The sequence below is a fragment of the Galleria mellonella genome, unplaced genomic scaffold, assembly GCF_026898425.1.
Source record: "Galleria mellonella isolate WM207_F2 unplaced genomic scaffold, CSIRO_AGI_GalMel_v1 utg132, whole genome shotgun sequence".
Classification (NCBI taxonomy): domain Eukaryota; kingdom Metazoa; phylum Arthropoda; class Insecta; order Lepidoptera; family Pyralidae; genus Galleria; species Galleria mellonella.
The window spans coordinates 6,217,888-6,241,434 of record NW_026441989.1 but is presented as its reverse complement, the minus strand read 5'-3'; the positions used below and the strand labels follow the sequence as shown (position 1 = coordinate 6,241,434).

General features: G+C 31.3%; 2 protein-coding genes across 2 annotated transcripts; one reads left to right on the top strand and one right to left on the bottom strand.

The window, feature by feature from the left end:
- Nucleotides 1–824: 824 nt before the first annotated feature.
- LOC113518489 (small proline-rich protein 2B-like) lies at nucleotides 825–2,226 on the bottom strand. Its single transcript, XM_026903448.3, has 2 exons — nucleotides 1,993–2,226; nucleotides 825–1,250 (listed from the first exon to the last, which is right to left on the bottom strand). The coding sequence occupies exons 1-2, from the start codon at nucleotides 2,224–2,226 to the stop codon at nucleotides 1,059–1,061; spliced, it is 426 nt and encodes a 141-aa protein (XP_026759249.3). The 3' UTR covers nucleotides 825–1,058.
- Nucleotides 2,227–2,526: 300 nt separating this feature from the next.
- Nucleotides 2,527–16,030, top strand: LOC128202495 (keratin-associated protein 10-4-like). Its single transcript, XM_052903050.1, has 3 exons — nucleotides 2,527–2,899; nucleotides 3,423–3,728; nucleotides 15,549–16,030. Exons 1-3 carry the CDS (start codon nucleotides 2,558–2,560, stop codon nucleotides 15,594–15,596), a joined length of 696 nt encoding a protein of 231 aa, XP_052759010.1. The 5' UTR covers nucleotides 2,527–2,557; the 3' UTR covers nucleotides 15,597–16,030.
- Nucleotides 16,031–23,547: the final 7,517 nt, after the last annotated feature.

Here is a 23,547-nt window from a genome sequence, read left to right as displayed (position 1 = left end):
AATCAAGTAAATGGATATTTTGGATAGAGGTGGATTATTCTTAAACCAAACTAGGCACGTGCCTAGGGGCACAAGATTATAAAGAACGCGCCCGCAGATTTTTTAAATTAAGAAAAAAATTAACATAAAATTGTGTTAATAAGTACTTAAGTGCTTACATAATATAAAAGATATATAATTTACCTAAACATTAATTGGTACAGCTTAAAAATGTGCGCGTGAGTAGTAGTGTTTTGTGACATTGTATTTTGTGTTTAATAAATAAATAAATAAAATAGAGAACATATATTTATATAGTGAACAATGTGTAGGTTAAAATAAAGTTGGTGACGGGATGTATTCCATCGGATTATATCGGATTATCGGATATTATTGGACTTTAGAAACGACTAAGAATACTAGTCAATTGTAATAAACTTTATTGTTGTAAAAGTTTGTAGTGAAAAATAAGAAATAAATGGTAATTGGAGGACATATACATTTCCTATTAATTCTACAATATGCTTGATCATTTGCACAAGAAGCTTTTTATACAACAAACTTAAGTAAAATTGAATAATGAAAACAGATATTATTTAAATTTTGATGGCACTGGTGAAAAACAGTGTCATGTAACACATGAAGCAAGGTGCAGAAAATGGTACTAAAAAACAAAAATATTTATAAATCCGAACCTTATCGCGTCACCATATTAGGAGACAGGTTACATTTATCCTAGACACTCCGGATATCTAGCATAATATTGTGCGTTATGCATGTTAATTCAGTTATATAATTGGGTGGCCCAGTCATACTAGATTTGACGTCTTGCATAAATAAAAAGATTCTAAGGACTGCATAATTTATTTTCTTCCGACATTACAAACAGACATAATGAATTTTATTTGGTTTAAGTGACTAAGATATCTACCTACAGAATAATCTTAAGGTCACACTTCTAAATATGGACTTAAGATTAACATATTAAGATAAATTAGTCCTGTGGGGAGAAACAAAACACAGCCAATTTATAAATAACGTTTAAAAAAGTGGCACATATTTTGGGGATTTCCGGTTGGCTACCAGACGGGCATGCAAGGCCCACAGCAACCAGAACATACAGGAACTCCTGGGTAACTGTAGCGTTTGGGGGAGCAGACAGCGGGCTCGGTGCAGCAGTAACACGGACATGGCCTACAACGGTTCGGCCTACAGCATGGTATTGCTATCGAGTCACATAATGGAACTGGTCTTGGGATAGGGGTGCTAGGCTGAAACAAAAATTATATTGCTGTTTACTACGAAATATATGTGTATTGTGAAAGTGCTGATTATGTAGGCACAGGACGTGTAGGTATCTTCGCTTAGATAGGTGTAATTGGGAAATTAGATTAATTTGTCTAATGGATATTTTTAGAGCTTCATCCTAAAAGAAGAAAATAACTGTAGAAACAATTTTAGTTATGCAGTTCAGTTTTTAAATACAGTTATAGCTCAAAATAAAGAAATTTTAATTGTAATGTAAATAATATTATTTATGTGTCTATTATTAATATGTAATTTATCCATATCGATATACAATAATACCATAATAATGATTGACTTTATTTCGGATTTTCAATCCGTATCGTGTTAGTAAAAGACAAGATTTATCTAATTCATATAAATTTTGCCACCTCCAGTTACAGTGGATCCATAACACTGCGTTCCAATGCCTTTGGAGTGGGTAGTCCAACTTCTCTGCAATTATCATATTGATATAAATTTTATCTAAAGAAAACAAAATGTACTTACAAACTATTGTACATGTGGAATCCTCGGTGACTTCAAATTGCATTAATAATTTTTTTGTAAATATATATTGCAGATGGGAATTACTTCCCAAACTAATACAAACAAACAGATCCAATTATACAGATCGATTTCGTATTCACCGAAAGATGAGTTAGATTTTTAAATCCTTACATCGCCAAGGTTGTTTTGATTATACCATATTATATAATAAAATTATACCTTGTCGCAAGGTGGGCACGGAGACAAACAGGGTAGAACTGGCGGTGGTGGGCAAGGCTCTGGACATGGACGCACTGGAGCTGGACAAGGGGAGCATCCACCGCCAGGACAGACGGAACAGATGCTCAAGTCGTTTCGGGAAGCTACGCAGGGTTTAGTGCTGTAGGGGTAGCACGCCCCGCAGGGCATTCCTGTGCAAACGCATGGATCAAAACTGTAAAAAGAAGCACTCATTTCGTAAGTTTTTCTGTTTTTTTTATATTATAATATATATGTATAAATACAATTTAATGAAAAAAAGTGTTTCTGAATAACATTAGATTAATTTTATTGACAAATAAAATGTCTACATTTTATTTTTATAAAAAGTAAGTCATAGATAAGGAAATTAGAATTTGAAACTGAATAGAATCTACGTCTATATACAGAAGAATACTGGCCGAAACCCATTCAAAATGACAAATGATAAAAAATTTATAAAGTGCAAAATTATTTAATAAAAAGTATAAAATTAATAATATAAAATATACTTACAATAAAGTGAAAATATTCGGATAAAATCGCAATGTGTGCATGCAATTTCTGTTCGACGTGTCCGGCGATTTTGCCCTGCGGCACTGGTTCATGTACTTATTCATGTCCTCCGCCTGTATCTTGTTGTCAGCCGTGTTGCCCGCCACCTTGTCCTTGCACGCCCTGTCCGCCGTGTAATTGCAAACCGGTATTCAGGCAATGCCCTGCACCTGTTATTCCGGACTTGGTACCACCAATAGTACCAATACTTCCTTCTTGTAAAGCGCGGCGCGCCCCGGCGCCTGAACCCCCACCGTACCCGCCACCGTGCCCTGTCTGTTGCCCGCCAGTTTTGCCTTGTTGTCCACCACCTGAGCCTTGTGATCCACCACCAGTAAGATTGTTGTTCTTTTTATAAAATATTTTTATTCTTTAGAAAATGCTAATTTCTTTAATGAAATTTCTGTTAATTCATATGCTTAAACGTACTCAATAAACTCACTGGTATGATGAACTTCATATCATCATCATAATCTCAGCTGTTATCTGTCCACTGTTGGATACAGGCCTCCCCCATAGACTGCCATAAGGAACAGTCCTAAGCCACCTGCATCCTTTTCTGATTCCCTGCAATGCATTTGAGGTCCTCACTCTATCTAATGGGGGATATACACTGCGTTTATCTATACGGGGTCGCCACTCAACTTGATATACAAGTACAAAATGTATAAACACAAAAACATAGCAGGGTGAAGTAAAGAATCCAGATAAATATTTTAATAAAAAGCTGTAAAGTAAAATAGTATGATTTTAAGGCAACTATTTTGATGATTTCATGCTCACAACAAAAAGCCAGATATAATAGTATTCTGTAAGTACAAGTATTACAACATAAATCAAGTTTCATTATGTTCTAGGTATGTCCGTGTCCAGAACCAACTCCATGTTATGAACCGGTCTTACCATGCTGCAACCCTCAGTGCCCACCGCCTATTCTACCGAAACAGCGACCCATTTGTCCTCGAGCCCCACCAGCTCCATATCCTTGCCTTCCCATAAGCCGTAGCTGTTGTCTAGACTGTGAATTAGACCCTATCACTCGAAGAAGACCACTGATAATGCATGACAGCGTATTCCAAAACAGACCCTCAGGCCGGCCTGTGGAATGCTTTACCAGACGCAATCCCAATGTGCGGTATTCAGTGAACAACTATGTAAGACAGGTCTGCAATTAGATATTTATAATTTTAATTATATTTCGATTCATAAAATTACAGAAAACTTACTTTATAGCAACGGTAATGTTATAGAAACTGCCACTCATATTCTAGTCTAGGTACGTAATAATATCATCAATTTGGAGAGGATATTTATAAATATGATGTCAATAAATTAAACAGTAATGTATTATTATGTAATTGTAATGTCAACATACTATTCATTGCAGTTACTTTGTTTGGCGCTTGGGCCTAATTTAAGAAGTGATCGTCTCCCAATTCGTTAGCTTTTTGCTTGAACTTGTGACGGTTCACCTATAGTACAATAGGTTTAATACCATAAGTACATAGAAAAGAAACAGGGGTTCCTATGGGTGACCGCTGCGAAAGCTGAGCTATTTAATATAAACAAACTTTAAAGTCAAGGTTCACAATAGTATACAGAGAAGACGTTACCATATATGAAATATTGACACAGAAGGGAAACTCCTTTGATGTGTTTCCAAAGTGTAGTAGATGTCACAAGAAAATTAAATAAATTAAACAAAAATATATTATATTTTATATATAACCAAATTATAGTTTACCTTTTATCATCAGGTGTAAAAAGGATGCATACAACACAGTTTAATAAGGTTTATGAGAGCCTTTAAAGTTTTATAAATTCGATAATAAAATTAATAGAAAATACCAAAATACGTTAACATATAATTAAATGAAATTTGAAGAAAAGTTCAGTTCGAATAATAGGCTAAATCTGATTATTGAAATATCTACCCTTCGGTGACATAATCTATGACGTTATTAGAGAAAGAATAGAAAGAAATAAAAAAAAAAGAGGGACGGCGGATCGGCGGGCGCGCGGGAGTCGGTTTTTAGGAATTGCGCAATAAAGAAAAAAAAAAAAAAAAAAAAAAAAAGGGAGAAAAAGGGAAAATGGCGCGGGAGTCGTGTTTTAAGGAACTGCGCAATAAAATAAAAAAATAACTAGGATATAGATCTAGGAGGGACTGGTTCGATGAAGGGGTTTGAGATCTTAGTGTATCACTATGGATTAAGTGTGTGAAATTAATCAATAGAAGACTGGAGAATCCGGTGAGCTTGTTCCATTTATTACTACGTAGTTAGATTTTTGACTGTGATCACAGGCAAAGTCTATACTTAATATTTTTCCCAACAGCTATTAAAATACGTATTTAGTCGAGTCCATATACTTTTAGGTAATGCGTATATCGTTAAATGCAATCACATTTAAACAAAGTTTACATCAATATAATTTACGTACTTACGTTATTCTACTCATATACAAAATCCAATTATATGGTCGTTTGATAGAACTTCATCAATTTGATTCAATGTTCTAATTGTCCAGTTTTGGAAAATACTTATTGAATCAACTATTGAACTATTACAATACTAACTAGTTTCATATCTAGTTATTATAAAGTATTTATTTATTGAGGATAATAGACTGAAGTGACTGTGGTCTGGTCTCATTGCTGGGGAAACAGCCATTGATGAGAGAGAGGGGTTATTGAGTGGCGACCCTGTAAATGCAAGTGCGGTGTGGGCTACCTCCATTGTTTGGAGTGACTGTTTTATGTGTATTGTGGGGCCGTTCCTTGTGTCAGTCGGTGGAAATTGCCTGTGTTCAGTCGTGGGTTGGTGATGGTTGAGACGATGATGATGATGAAATATTTGTATTTATTACACTATTACAGTGTTGGTTTGGAATATCTGTTCATACTTAACGCTTCATGGTGAAGTGTTTTTATACCATTACTCGGTCGATCAGACTAATGATTCTTAAGTCTATATTTGATTACCCATGACTACATGTAAAGATTTGTTTTACACCAGATGTACAAAGAGACAGTTTAACTGTTGCAAGTGATTTTATGTGAATGTAATACTTTTAATACATTATTGTGTTAAGTAGATAAATTCATGTGACTGTGGGGTGTTTATGGTAAACAAGCCTGTATTGTGTAAATAGATATTTTGTCTTGATTTATTATAAACTTTAATATTGATTTTGTTGTAGTAAGCAAGCTGATAATAACAATTCTGTGTGTATTACTGATTACTAATAATATTTAATTATGCTGATATTATAGGTGTGGATTTAATTCCTAGTGGTAATAAAATTATCAAAGGATTCTCTGACTATAATTACTCTTAACTAGGTATGAGATACAGTATAAAATTAGTACTAAATGACAAGTGTGAGCTATGTATTTTACTAATATTTAGGAAGAAAGTTGTCATGGCGATAAGGTTTGTATGTGTGTTGTTTGTTCATGCTATATTGACTAGACAAGTTCAGATAGGGTTAAAATTAGTGAATCTTTATTGGATTTATATTTAATATACATATTTTGAATATTTATGGGAATAGAATGGAGATGTACAAGTAGTAAAATATAATATTAGTATTTTATAAATTTCATTATCGAGTTAGTTGTATATGTTGGGCTGTATCCAAGGAGATATGAACCTATTAATATCAAGTTAGGACAATTACTTTAAATATTAATAAAGCAAACACTAACACTGATTATTCACTTCTTTAATAAATTTACATTAGAGGTTAGAAATCAAATAGATAGCATATTGGGAAAATCTTCACCACACATGTATTTGAGGAATGTTCTTGATAATTAGTACTGTATGTATATATTATTGCAAGTACAATTGCAATAAGAATGTTAAACTTCTAATCTTCTGTTCATTCTTGAATTTGAAAGTAAGCTTGGCTACTGATATGAATATAAAACTGCAGCATTACTGGATACTATTAATTATTTCTGGTGTAAACCATGATTATTTATGTCACTGATAATTTAGTTGTATATTACGGTTGATATATGATGATTTTATATTTAATTATATTAAACAAATACAAATAAACAAACTTGCTAGTATTTGTTACGTTGACAGTTGTGATAGATAATCAAAATTCAATTCAATACATCAATACGTCATTCAATACGTCATTAATGTGACAGATGTCAAACAAAAGGAGATTATACACGTTATGATTCTATATCTAAGTCCATAGAAAATTTATATAATTTTCTGTTATTTTATAATAACTGTAGGGGAAATATTGGAATTATTTATATGAGAAATTTTACTTAAATGATATGATAATTATATAAAGACCTAATTTCTTAGGGATTTAATCATGATGATTTAAACACTAAAACACTTGTTTATCTGAGAAATCCTCTTAGTAAATAGGTTTACTAAGACACTAAAAGGAAGTAGATATAGTATAACTATAGTACAGCTACAATAATTGTATGGGACTTACTGTCCTTTCTATACAAATATATATTTAATATATATCTTTTACATTATAATTATTCAATATACATCTACTACTCAACATACACAAATAGGACTTATTGTCCTTCCTATATACCTATATATAATAATTGACCTGGCACTTTAATGTGTAATTTATCAGTACTTACGTCAACAACCAATTAGGACTTATAGTCCTCTCTATAAAGCTACATAATTATTTAATCTGATTATTTCACAATGTGATTAATCAAACCTCTACAAATATTACAAAAGATCTCTATTACTCTCAACACAATAATAGCTTGTTGGACTTAGTGTCCTCAAACTTATAGAAAACCCAACTGGTTATTTCACGAGACGTTGTTAACTTGTGATTAATCAGTGTCTTTTAGAGGACTTACAGTTCCTTTAGATATATCTCTCTAAATAAATAATTGGTTAATTCACAATGTGGTTAATCAACAATAATAATATTAAATATAATTGACTGGACTTATAGTTCATTCAATAGCACTCATTACTTTTAGTAGCTCTCGACCTATGGGTTGGACTACTCGTTCTTAGGCTCCGGCCTAATCAACAGATTTAACTTGAACCTTGAGTATTCTTGGTATTAAGTAAATAATATTAAATTGACAATGCTATGTTATGATATAGCAATTATCAACATTATATGGCTTGGCCAATTCCAGGGTGTGGAAGGTATCCCCTATCACACAAATCTTCATCTCTATCGGACTGTCTTCACAGGTGATCTCTAATGTCACATTATAGGGCCGAAGGGTTATGTCCCATCAAGGTAGGTTCTGGTGTCTGGGTGATCTCGCTTCTTGGTCTGATCTCTTGTGGAGCCGAAGGGAAACCCCCATTGAGTAAGCTCATAACAGGGTGACGCTGGGAAACAGTTTCGTACTGTTAGTGGGTGATCTCTATGTCGCCATATAGGACTGAAAGGGTCATCGCCCATGAGTAAGCTCTCGTGTCGGAGTGATCCTGGGATTTCAGTTCCGATCCGTTTGCCTCTGGCAAACACTGATTTATACTGGAAGCATCGTGGGGCTGGTGGAGCCACTGTAATGTTGAAATAAATGTACTTATGTTTGGTTTGGAACTGAGAATACTCATTCCCTTATTACCATCAGAGTGCATTAATAAATAGTAATACCCTTCCCTACCTTTTAGGAGGAAGAGTTATAGATAGTTGGAAAGTCTTCCACTGGTCCGGGCGTGTGAGGGGCCCGACCGCTCCCCCATTTTTTTATTATTACAGTTATTCTGTAATTTACTATTAAATTAATATATTATATTCTAACTTCCTAGTTACATGAATTATGAGTATAATTCATTAATTATTCTTAATCCTTAAATATTTATCAATCATCTTCATTATTTAACTCCTGTCATATACCAATTAAAGAACCTTTTGGTTATTACACACACAACAGGTCCTACATTACTAGACGATCACACATTTATTTATCTGGCCAAATGATCAAGTGTTCTGCTATAAGATCTGTTTAATATTATGTGTTTATTGTAAGGTTTTTTAAGATTCATAAGATGTTTAGGGTGTATAAGGTAATATAGGTATGGGCTATATTGAGGGTGTTAGGCCTTTCTTTAGGGTAGATTTTCATTATATTTTCATAGATTTCATTAGGTAAAGCCTTCGTAGGCTTTTCTTAGGCTTTGTAGGTTTTCCATGTGTAGGTTAGTTTAGAGGGTAGTTATTATATAAGGGGTGACACATAGGCAAAAGGGGGGGACCATCACAATTGGTGCCGTGACCAGGATATAATTGGTTCATGGCTATTTACATATCAGATCAATATGAACACTTGGTCACAATTGGAGCTTGTGACTTCAGGGATTGGTTATTAAAATATGAAGGAGTATAAAGTTAAACAGTAATATCTGCTAATAGTATAACTCAAAACCAACTTTGATGATTATGACTAAATAATTATACCGTCATAGATCTAGGATTTGGACCTAATTTCATGATTTCTATGTCTATAGGTAAATAGCCTATTTTACTGTTATCTCATGTTCTTAGGATTTAATTTATCAAATTCATTCAGTGGTTACCTATTGGAGTCAATTATACAACAAATTTACATGATTTGGTTTATATTTTATTTTACTCTATATCAATTGAGTAAATAATATTAAGTATTACACTAATAGGTACATAACAATAGTAGTGAGGATAGCTTACTAGGTTATATTCAGTTCACATTGATCTAATTTTATGCTATAAGACACATTTATTATTCTTTTGCTTCATTAATTCTCAATACTTACTGAACTATTAATTTAACATTATATAAATTTTATAAACAATAATTATGCTATAATGACTTATACATAAAATTTATTAAATTCTTTTTATTGTGAAAGAAATTATTTAAGATGAATTAATGACATTATTTATTTCTGAGGAAATTATTGACTTTTATTTCATAAACTTTTATGATGCAGTGACATTGATTATATATATATATATAAAAATAAAAAAAAAAAAATATTAAATAATTATGATTTGATTTTGATCATCCTAAGATGTTTAAATAGCTTATATAATGTTTTATAGGGGGTTTCAAATTGAAAGTTAGACATTTCATAAAATATCATTAAGGTTAGTTAGGGCCTTTAGTTACTTTATTTGATTACCTAAATTTGAAAATTTAATTAGATGTTTTCATGTTGTTAAATTTAATTCCAACAATTTATTAGGATGCTATTATAATATTTTATTTATGGTTCTATACATAATTTCTTTATTCCACTTTACAATTATATTTCAGATTTTATTTGATTATTCGCTTATTTTGACTTAGACACTTATTATAAAAAAAAAAAAAAAAAAAAACTTTATACTTATATCAGAGGGAGATTTTGTAGGTTATTTATACATATACACTCTTTACATGCCTAAGCATTTTACATACTTAGATGTTGCGCACACTTAGTTTATTTTGCTCTTTGTAATTGCACATAACACAAGACATTTGTATCTTTTAAATGATAATTTATTGTACAAATTAAATTAATTGATGTATCTAATATAGTTGGTTGTATTTATGTTGGGTTTGCTGTTGTGATCTTTTGGAGGAGGCGATGGGGGGTGTCTATCTACCTATCTAATGGGGTTACATAATATTTTATTATAAAACTTATTGATCATGTTATTTCTGAGAGTATTAAGAAATAGTCATTGGTAATTTAAGTATATTAAAGGAATTTCTTATAATAAGAGTTTTAAACTATGGGGGCCGTTTGTATTATTTTATGCAACATATTTATAGGAGTCTTAAAATTGGGGGGCCGTGCAAAATTTGTCAGACAGGGGGGCCGGTGGTGATAAATTATTTTTATATAAGCTTGCAATTGAATATATGTACTTGGGATTTTATTTAATCATTTATTTACACTTAGACAATTATTTTAGGATTCTTCTTTTTGCATTTATTACATTTTAATGCTTAGATTTTTCCACTTCATTTCGCTTTAGGTTTTCTATTTAGGCTTGTGACGGTTCGCCTATAGGGAAATAGATTCAAGAGAGGAGGGGAGCGCAACAGAATATTTGTAATTATCAATCCGGTAAACTCCTTGATAATTAGGGGGCCGGATGTGACGGTTCACCTATAGTACAATAGGTTTAATACCATAAGTACATAGAAAAGAAACAGGGGTTCCTATGGGTGACCGCTGCGAAAGCTGAGCTATTTAATATAAACAAACTTTAAAGTCAAGGTTCACAATAGTATACAGAGAAGACGTTACCATATATGAAATATTGACACAGAAGGGAAACTCCTTTGATGTGTTTCCAAAGTGTAGTAGATGTCACAAGAAAATTAAATAAATTAAACAAAAATATATTATATTTTATATATAACCAAATTATAGTTTACCTTTTATCATCAGGTGTAAAAAGGATGCATACAACACAGTTTAATAAGGTTTATGAGAGCCTTTAAAGTTTTATAAATTCGATAATAAAATTAATAGAAAATACCAAAATACGTTAACATATAATTAAATGAAATTTGAAGAAAAGTTCAGTTCGAATAATAGGCTAAATCTGATTATTGAAATATCTACCCTTCGGTGACATAATCTATGACGTTATTAGAGAAAGAATAGAAAGAAATAAAAAAAAAAAGGAGAGACGGCGGATCGGCGGGCGCGCGGGAGTCGGTTTTTAGGAATTGCGCAATAAAGAAAAAAAAAAAAAAAAAGAAAAAAAGGGAGAAAAAAAAATGGCGCGGGAGTCGTGTTTTAAGGAACTGCGCAATAAAATAAAAAAATAACTAGGATATAGATCTAGGAGGGACTGGTTCGATGAAGGGGTTTGAGATCTTAGTGTATCACTATGGATTAAGTGTGTGAAATTAATCAATAGAAGACTGGAGAATCCGGTGAGCTTGTTCCATTTATTACTACGTAGTTAGATTTTTGACTGTGATCACAGGCAAAGTCTATACTTAATATTTTTCCCAACAGCTATTAAAATACGTATTTAGTCGAGTCCATATACTTTTAGGTAATGCGTATATCGTTAAATGCAATCACATTTAAACAAAGTTTACATCAATATAATTTACGTACTTACGTTATTCTACTCATATACAAAATCCAATTATATGGTCGTTTGATAGAACTTCATCAATTTGATTCAATGTTCTAATTGTCCAGTTTTGGAAAATACTTATTGAATCAACTATTGAACTATTACAATACTAACTAGTTTCATATCTAGTTATTATAAAGTATTTATTTATTGAGGATAATAGACTGAAGTGACTGTGGTCTGGTCTCATTGCTGGGGAAACAGCCATTGATGAGAGAGAGGGGTTATTGAGTGGCGACCCTGTAAATGCAAGTGCGGTGTGGGCTACCTCCATTGTTTGGAGTGACTGTTTTATGTGTATTGTGGGGCCGTTCCTTGTGTCAGTCGGTGGAAATTGCCTGTGTTCAGTCGTGGGTTGGTGATGGTTGAGACGATGATGATGATGAAATATTTGTATTTATTACACTATTACAGTGTTGGTTTGGAATATCTGTTCATACTTAACGCTTCATGGTGAAGTGTTTTTATACCATTACTCGGTCGATCAGACTAATGATTCTTAAGTCTATATTTGATTACCCATGACTACATGTAAAGATTTGTTTTACACCAGATGTACAAAGAGACAGTTTAACTGTTGCAAGTGATTTTATGTGAATGTAATACTTTTAATACATTATTGTGTTAAGTAGATAAATTCATGTGACTGTGGGGTGTTTATGGTAAACAAGCCTGTATTGTGTAAATAGATATTTTGTCTTGATTTATTATAAACTTTAATATTGATTTTGTTGTAGTAAGCAAGCTGATAATAACAATTCTGTGTGTATTACTGATTACTAATAATATTTAATTATGCTGATATTATAGGTGTGGATTTAATTCCTAGTGGTAATAAAATTATCAAAGGATTCTCTGACTATAATTACTCTTAACTAGGTATGAGATACAGTATAAAATTAGTACTAAATGACAAGTGTGAGCTATGTATTTTACTAATATTTAGGAAGAAAGTTGTCATGGCGATAAGGTTTGTATGTGTGTTGTTTGTTCATGCTATATTGACTAGACAAGTTCAGATAGGGTTAAAATTAGTGAATCTTTATTGGATTTATATTTAATATACATATTTTGAATATTTATGGGAATAGAATGGAGATGTACAAGTAGTAAAATATAATATTAGTATTTTATAAATTTCATTATCGAGTTAGTTGTATATGTTGGGCTGTATCCAAGGAGATATGAACCTATTAATATCAAGTTAGGACAATTACTTTAAATATTAATAAAGCAAACACTAACACTGATTATTCACTTCTTTAATAAATTTACATTAGAGGTTAGAAATCAAATAGATAGCATATTGGGAAAATCTTCACCACACATGTATTTGAGGAATGTTCTTGATAATTAGTACTGTATGTATATATTATTGCAAGTACAATTGCAATAAGAATGTTAAACTTCTAATCTTCTGTTCATTCTTGAATTTGAAAGTAAGCTTGGCTACTGATATGAATATAAAACTGCAGCATTACTGGATACTATTAATTATTTCTGGTGTAAACCATGATTATTTATGTCACTGATAATTTAGTTGTATATTACGGTTGATATATGATGATTTTATATTTAATTATATTAAACAAATACAAATAAACAAACTTGCTAGTATTTGTTACGTTGACAGTTGTGATAGATAATCAAAATTCAATTCAATACATCAATACGTCATTCAATACGTCATTAATGTGACAGATGTCAAACAAAAGGAGATTATACACGTTATGATTCTATATCTAAGTCCATAGAAAATTTATATAATTTTCTGTTATTTTATAATAACTGTAGGGGAAATATTGGAATTATTTATATGAGAAATTTTACTTAAATGATATGATAATTATATAAAGACCTAATTTCTTAGGGATTTAATCATGATGATTTAAACACTAAAACACTTGTTTATCTGAGAAATCCTCTTAGTAAATAGGTTTACTAAGACACTAAAAGGAAGTAGATATAGTATAACTATAGTACAGCTACAATAATTGTATGGGACTTACTGTCCTTTCTATACAAATATATATTTAATATATATCTTTTACATTATAATTATTCAATATACATCTACTACTCAACATACACAAATAGGACTTATTGTCCTTCCTATATACCTATATATAATAATTGACCTGGCACTTTAATGTGTAATTTATCAGTACTTACGTCAACAACCAATTAGGACTTATAGTCCTCTCTATAAAGCTACATAATTATTTAATCTGATTATTTCACAATGTGATTAATCAAACCTCTACAAATATTACAAAAGATCTCTATTACTCTCAACACAATAATAGCTTGTTGGACTTAGTGTCCTCAAACTTATAGAAAACCCAACTGGTTATTTCACGAGACGTTGTTAACTTGTGATTAATCAGTGTCTTTTAGAGGACTTACAGTTCCTTTAGATATATCTCTCTAAATAAATAATTGGTTAATTCACAATGTGGTTAATCAACAATAATAATATTAAATATAATTGACTGGACTTATAGTTCATTCAATAGCACTCATTACTTTTAGTAGCTCTCGACCTATGGGTTGGACTACTCGTTCTTAGGCTCCGGCCTAATCAACAGATTTAACTTGAACCTTGAGTATTCTTGGTATTAAGTAAATAATATTAAATTGACAATGCTATGTTATGATATAGCAATTATCAACATTATATGGCTTGGCCAATTCCAGGGTGTGGAAGGTATCCCCTATCACACAAATCTTCATCTCTATCGGACTGTCTTCACAGGTGATCTCTAATGTCACATTATAGGGCCGAAGGGTTATGTCCCATCAAGGTAGGTTCTGGTGTCTGGGTGATCTCGCTTCTTGGTCTGATCTCTTGTGGAGCCGAAGGGAAACCCCCATTGAGTAAGCTCATAACAGGGTGACGCTGGGAAACAGTTTCGTACTGTTAGTGGGTGATCTCTATGTCGCCATATAGGACTGAAAGGGTCATCGCCCATGAGTAAGCTCTCGTGTCGGAGTGATCCTGGGATTTCAGTTCCGATCCGTTTGCCTCTGGCAAACACTGATTTATACTGGAAGCATCGTGGGGCTGGTGGAGCCACTGTAATGTTGAAATAAATGTACTTATGTTTGGTTTGGAACTGAGAATACTCATTCCCTTATTACCATCAGAGTGCATTAATAAATAGTAATACCCTTCCCTACCTTTTAGGAGGAAGAGTTATAGATAGTTGGAAAGTCTTCCACTGGTCCGGGCGTGTGAGGGGCCCGACCGCTCCCCATTTTTTTATTATTACAGTTATTCTGTAATTTACTATTAAATTAATATATTATATTCTAACTTCCTAGTTACATGAATTATGAGTATAATTCATTAATTATTCTTAATCCTTAAATATTTATCAATCATCTTCATTATTTAACTCCTGTCATATACCAATTAAAGAACCTTTTGGTTATTACACACACAACAGGTCCTACATTACTAGACGATCACACATTTATTTATCTGGCCAAATGATCAAGTGTTCTGCTATAAGATCTGTTTAATATTATGTGTTTATTGTAAGGTTTTTTAAGATTCATAAGATGTTTAGGGTGTATAAGGTAATATAGGTATGGGCTATATTGAGGGTGTTAGGCCTTTCTTTAGGGTAGATTTTCATTATATTTTCATAGATTTCATTAGGTAAAGCCTTCGTAGGCTTTTCTTAGGCTTTGTAGGTTTTCCATGTGTAGGTTAGTTTAGAGGGTAGTTATTATATAAGGGGTGACACATAGGCAAAAGGGGGGGACCATCACAAACTTTAAGACGTTTTTAGCCTCTAGTGTAGATCCTAATTTGAAGACCAGATAATTAGTGTATTGTTTTTGTTTACACTTTATTATTTCGTTTACAGGGCCCCCAATCTGGATGTCTCTACTCTGTAGATGTTCCATTGCGGTAACGGTTCCTGAATAAATTATTCAATTGACTTGATTCTGTAAATGTCCAGTCAAATGATGTCAATGTTGATAATAAATTTAAAACTCATTGCTTGGATATTATTTAGATCACATACAACGTAAAAGACGTGAGAATTAGAAACAAAGAATTATCAAAATATTTATGCAAAGTAGCTTTTAATAGTTATAGGTTCGATCCCCGCATAAAACTCGTACATACTGAAGCAGTTTAAAAATGATAAATTTATTACTAATAACTTTTTGAAAGTGATATTAACCCATTTGAGGAAAAAATTTAATTTTTTCTTACAAATTTTCTCGATATTTTAGGACTGCTGTCTTTTTGCCGGCATTAACATCAAATTTTTTCGACAAAAGTCATTTACGGTACTTTATAGAGAATATCGTGTAGTTTCCAAAACCCTCCTTCGATTTCCTATACGATCATTTTTCCAGAGTTATTGATTGTCAAGGTTAAAAAGAACTGTTTTGTTTTGACTGACGATAACTCAGCGGCTAATCATCGTACAGGCTTTTTGATTACGTCAGATTAAAGAGTATTAAATTTTCTAAAAAAGCTACTGAAAGAAACAATGAAAAAAAAAAATTTTTAAGCCCGTATATCTTTTTTTTATATAAGAAAAAATTGCAAATTTTTTTGGTAGTTTTTTAGAATCCAAACATGATATAAATATTCATGATCATGTCTGAAAACTGGATACTTGGAGCTACAAATTGCTTTTTTTCTTTTTGCTGTACCATCGTTTTCCTCGGAGTTACAGCTCGTTGAAAATCCCCTAAGAATTTTTTGTATATCCCTTAATTTTTTAATCTAGTATATAAAAGAGACTTAAAAACAATGTTTCTGAGTTATTAGATGTAGAATCGTTCATAAGAAGTAACTCTTACATAAATGTTCTAATATGTAAATAGGCCAAGCGGTAAGCCTTTGGCTTATTGATAATTCAAATAGGGTAATAAATTCCACTCAGCCTATATTAATGTAATGCCCCAAAATTAACTTTTTGATATAACTAATATACTCATTTTTGCTGTCACAATAGGGGATATCCTTTATTGGTCTATTGACACCGGTGGGATAATTATGTTCATAAGTTACATGAGACTGTAATTAGTGATCGTATACTTACATCAAATGACGAGCTTAGAATGTGAAGTATAATAATAAAACTATTTAACAAAATACGTGATTGGATCCAATGAAAAGAAAGTCGTACTGGATTCCTAAAATAATTTATTTAAGTATTTTCTCGTATGGATCAATTTAAATCTTAGTAGGTAGACAATTTGAAGAATTGTTGTAATTACCTTGTTTTTGGTCTTCTTGGTAGCTCTTACATGATTTGTGTATGACAGCTATAAATGTTAATGCAGGGATTCACAGGATAACACCGTGGGGTCTCTAGTATTTTATTCTGGCAGATAAAAGGTGTTTGGGATCCACAGATATTTGCAGCCGCAGTACACATAGCGGGCACACAAGACTCGTTGCAACCAATCATTGTATTATCCACTTGAAATTTAAAAGAAAAAAAAAAAAACTTAATTGGGTGCAGTTTATGTGGATGGTATGTAAAGAAATGAGAGTACCCATTGTATTCAGCACTATTTATAACGACCAATAGACCTACGAGATTTATACTAAGAATCTATTAGGTATGTATAATCTATATGGTTACCCACTTTTTATGTAATGCTTCACTCGACCGATTTTAGTAGGATTTTAGTAGTATCGACCGATTTTGTTAAAATATATACTATGTTTTAAACTGTGCCATTTTTATACTATTTGTAGTTATGCTGATATAAGAATCATCAGATAACAGACGAAACGCTAAAAAGAAATAAGTTCATAATCATGAAGTAAACGTAAACTAACAGTATAAAAAAGTCCAATTGTTAACTTATTTCTTTTGAAATTTGTATTTCTTGCCACAAAATCAATTACTGGAAGTTCTATTTAAAATTTTCGCAGTCAGGTATATTTAATAGATATTTACCTCGACTAAACAAACATGGAAAGTCTGTAGCCATACGTGTACGTCTAAAGATCATTTGAACTTATTGGTTTGACATCGATAAATAACCTCCAGTACTTTTCCAACAAGTTTGGATTCTCTGGTTAAACTGTTTGCAAAAGACGTAAAGAATGTAGAGTTATAATAAACTATTTCAATATGGTTTTAATAGTCATGCTAATGTCGTAAAAAGACATTTAGCCATAGTTATCTATGAGGCAGTGGGTATAGTTTCGTTCATTAGTTATAGTAAAATGAAATGAGCATAAAAGTAAAATTTATATTAAAATATTTTAATGACACCACTTATAACTATAACAAAGACATTGCTAGGCAGCATCGCTTCTTCTCTTGAAGTGATACGCTTTTTGCCGTTGGTAATATTGTGCTTAACAGATTTTTGTACAGCACGTGTAGATGGCGATTCTGGGGCATCCACATCTGCAACACCTGTATTAATTATTAAGGTTTTAAATTAACAAATAACTCAAGCTTGATAGTATGTGATGGTGACAAAATAGGTTAATATTGAGGTTTTGCCGTAAGCATGTATTATGCTTGTGGTGAGATAATACTCACCAATGTTTATTATATATATGTATATAAATTTTTATAATTTAATTGAATTTTTTATTAGTTAAAAGCAAGACAAACTAACATTTTGTTATATATATATATATATATATATATATATATATATATATATATATATATATATATATATATATATATATATATATATATATATATATATATATATATATATCTATTTATATCATAACGCTTGGTCACGGGACTCACTCGCAAGATGCGCGCGCAGGTCACGCAGGCGCTTTGTAATTGTTGGCTGCGCGCGCATACCGCGCACGGGCCAGCGACGAAAAGTGTTTTGTTAACTTGAACAATTTAAAAATTTATTCGTTTTATTGTAAAATAATTATTGTTCTTTTTAATTGTTGATTAAATATATTTAAAAGATGAACCCTACTATTAATCCTACATGTTTACGGCAAAAAGTGTAATAGACTGGCTACTGCAATTTTTGTAATCCTGTACTTCACCCCTATATAAACAAATACGAAAATTATGTACTTTTAATGGGATCGAATCGAATAAAGTCCAATTAGTAGATTTTACTAAATTAATACAAAAGTATGGGAAATACAAATTAGCATGAAGATGTAAACTGTCAAATCCTCTGCGTTCTAGAGTTAACTCTTCAAATTCGAAGAGAAAATATTTAATTCATATTTTTAAATTTAATATTTATTTTTAAAAATATCAAATGTGTAATAAAAAGTTTATACTTAAATAAAATTAAAAATCGTCCAAGACTATATGGGCCTTGAACGATTACTATATTGGATTGTATTTTTATATAATATTTTTTATTATATTAAATCAAAATGGTTTTATCGTATTTATTCATTTTCACATTTCTTCTGAAAATTAAATAGAAACTCTTTACGCTAAATTCAATAGACAAAATTTTAAAAGCGAATGTAGTTTGTCAAATGTATGTCATAAATTCTGTTGATTGTCGACACAATTTTTTTTAACATATTTATTTTAGGATCAAATTAAAATGTGTAGTCCAATATTTAATTTGCCAAGTTATAAAGAACCACCAGAATGTATTCCCTGTTATCCAGTTCAGGCAAGTATATGTCTATGTAGTCGGACTAGCGATTCGCCCCGGTTTCGCTGGAGTAAATGGGTAAAAGGTATCGGTTTAGAATTTTGTTTATTTATACATTAAAAACAAAAACAAAAATCTTTTTTATAAAATTACTTTAGATATAGTTATTTAATGATGTATTAACATAAAGTTATAATATAAGTAAATAAAATAATTTAATTATATTAGATTTAGTGAAACAAAATGTTAAAAAAGCAGGTGCAAGTCACATTGACACGAGGCCCACAGCACTTGGTCGGCTCTCTGATTATTAAGATCTAGATAGAGAGATAGAGAGACACCGCTTAAATGTTTCAATAAATAATATTTTTCCATCAGTTACTTTTCAACGTCTTTGTTTACGATATATTGATTAACCGAGATAAAAAGTAGCATTAAGGCCTTTTTCGTAGCATAGTTTTAGTTTGGAGTATTACGTATTACATTTCATGATGATTAAATGCAATGATCAAACTTATTTTTATAGAGATTAGTGCGACGTAAACTTGCTTCGTACTTATTTTTTTTAATAAAATACAATTCATGTTGCCTTACTGATAATATAGTTTTCTCTAGGTGACAGAATTCTTAAAATCGGCTAAGAATTTTTTGAGTTTATTAATTAGAAACAAAAATATAATCTTTTCTATTTATACTAAATAATTAGTTTAGATAATATTAGTAAGGAATATATTTTAACCAACAGGGCCCACCATGTTTACCATGCGGTATGGATCCGGTGACGCTGCGTAGGCCCTTGATCGTTGGAGATAGTACCTTCGACTATCGGCCCACTAGTTGGCCAGGCATGCTGCTCAATAACCAAGACAAGAAAGTTCGTTACCAACTTATTAATTCTGAACGTCCGGTAAGAATATATTTATGCACGAAAACACCGCTCGATTTGCATTTCTTTTCATCTAAATGGATAGGATAAAAATTTTATTTTTATATGAATAAAATTATATAATGATTAATTATAATTCTACTTTACTACTTTATTTTATAAGCATCTTACGTGTATTGTAATTGGGTATATCAGTATACCAAATTTCATTCATGCATATGTCAAGCGTGATCGAGTAACAAATATCCTAAAATTTATAAAACATACATACATACATATATATCTGTCACGCCTGTCTTCCATTAAGGTAGGCAGAATAATGGAACGCCAAATGCTTCGATTCAAACAAACCTCTTTCGTTTCTTCCACATTCATCAATCTTTTCATATACGCTCGCCGGTTATGGGTATTTTTAATTTGGCTCTTCTGCAGCACGTCGCCTATTTGGTCAACATACGTCCGTCTAGGGCGGCCCCTACCGACATCTCCATTCATTCTTGCTCGATAAATCTCTTTCGTAATTCTTCTTTCATCCATCCTCTCCACATGACCAAACCAATGCAACATGTTAAAACATTATAAAACACTTGTAGAATATTTTCAAAATATCTTTCAAATATCCTTTATCTATTATCTTCTATCATTTCAGTAAACAATATGTTATTTTCAATAGAAATGTAATAATTACTTGACTTAATTTTTGTTCCAGGCGAAATCACAATATCCGTCATGCGCTCCTTCATATAATTAATAACATCAAAATCATCTACAAATTTTCTTTGTTTTTAAAATTTTTCTAATACGCTTAGTTTAATTTTTTTCTGATGCTTTACCATGATATATAGCACAACCACAGGTAGAATTCTAAATCTGTGGGTACGAATTATCTATCAACAGTGATTAACGTAAAAAATGTAATCTACCTATTTGTTTTATTAAATATATATATATATATATATATATATATATATATATATATATATATATATATATATATATATATATATATATCTTTGTTACTATTAGAAAGACTTTTAAACTAAAATAGTTCAATAATGTCGTGTCTTTTTCTAAAATATTAATAATGATCTCAAGATATTTACAGTGCTTATCGATTTTATAAGTTTGTCATATTAAATTAATGAATAAAAAATATTCCAGTATTGAAATGAGAAGTTTTATGATAAATGTGAAATTTAATAAATAGTTTTTATATGATCAATATTGTTTTTTCTTATACAAATGTACATATAGAAAGATATCTAATGAGCGTAAGTATCTGTCTAATGGGCGTTTTTCTATTTTTCCATAAAACTTTAGGATATCGCACAATTTTACCGTCACAATACAACGGGGGAGCAAAATGTAAGTACATACTTACATTTTGCCCAATGTTATGAAATCGAAGAAGTTCTTTTAAGATATCTACAAAAAATGTGTTTAGAGAATCAGTAAAACGTACTTCGTTCTAATAATCTAAAGTTTAAAATGAATTTACGAGTAAGACCATGAGTGTTTCTATTTGAACTTTAATTATATCATGATAATTTTTTAATAAAAGGAGGAGGTTCTATATTCGATTGTATACTTTTTTTACGTATGCCCACCGACTTTGCTGTATATTGTGAAGCGATTTTAAAAATTCTTTTTTATTCAATAAATATACTCCTGAGATAGTTCTATTGTCATCACATCAAATTCTGATGAGGAAACCCCTAGAGAAATCGAGGGCAACTCTCAAATTTTATAGATATGTATAACGTGTTTCATATATTTTTTAAATATATTTAACAAAATATATTTAAATTATTTTGATTAAAACCTACTAGTATTTTTTATCTTAACTTTGTGACATTTAATGTTAGAAAAAAAAAACAAGTGTGAAGGACATTTTATGTCACTATATACTTAGCATCGAAATAAAATTATTAGTGTTTTATCATCTTATTATTCTTTTTATATTACAGAAAAAACAGCGGAATGTGTGACCGCATGAATATAATCGGCCAATTGCAAACTATAATGTCAGCAATCCGGTAAAGCAAATAAATATTTTTTGTGCGTTCAAGAGTCTAGCTATGTAATGTATATACAAATTAGATTTCAGAAAAAAATGGATTATACAGTTAATCTTTTTCATATTATATATATACAGTATTTTTTATTCGCTTGTCTTTACACTGTATTTAATTTTATTTTCATAACTGCCTATCTGCTTCTCGGCAGAATAGGGGCAATAAAAATAAATAATACCTAAACCTAGTTTTATTGCTACATTATCATTAAATATGTACAAGTATTACTTAAATATTTTCATTTTCAGAGGCGGTGGGTGTCCTTCAAAGTGCTGCCAACCATGCTGTCCACCACCGTGTTGCAGTGCTGGATCCCTCGTCACAGTTTACAGTCAAGTAGCACATATCCAGTGACGCTTACTGCACTTGCACGAATAGCAAAGTCATTCTTTGTTCAGTAGATTTAAATGCCTGTATTTTTTTTATTTAGGCTGTCCATAATAATGAATTATTAATGGCGTAACAACTCATTAGTACCTCTAAATGGTGCAATGTTTGACCAGCATACGCCAACTGTGATATTCCGATTCTTTTACTAAATCATAACAAACTACGAAAGCGTAAAGTACAACTAAATAAACTACAACGAGAACTTTGCGTCTTTTCTTTTCACTAAACAGTTTTCTAATATTTTCACAAATATAATTTTTATATTCACCCTAAAAAAATTATAGTTGCGAAAATTTATATTATATAGGTATTAAACATTGAATACAAAAACTGATATTTGTACTAAAAATTCCAACAGATGCAGTACTCGCTGTTGGCCAGCCACCTCGCCCCATCGCAGCATTTGACAAAGCTGTGATAGCAGTCGGTCAACATGGTCCAGCATGTGTCCAAACTTGTTAAAGTTCAATTAATAAATTTTAAAATTACTAATGCTATGTTATTATCCTATGCAGTCATATTTTTCTTTCGTATTAATAATGGTTCTCGTCTCATCAAAGTTTTAACATTTTTATTGAGACTTTGCATGACATACGCAGAACAACGTTTCATCATAAAAATAAATGTACATATTAGGACAAATAGTAAAGTCTACATAGTGTAGTGTACTCGTAGTTTACAAATGAGTAGTGAGCTCAATTGTCACTGATTCCAACCAGGAGCGGATGATGTGTTAACCTGAGCTAGACATATTTGGAACACTTGGAATATTGGAGAAAGCCGCATGGTCCCCGTATAGAATTCCCCTTCCTTTCCCGTGACTTATAATACGACTAAGAGAATGGCGAGGGATGGGCAGACTATGCTATTTAGAATGGCAAACGAGCTAAGGGCTTACCCCTCATGGAAAGAGGTGATCGTCAT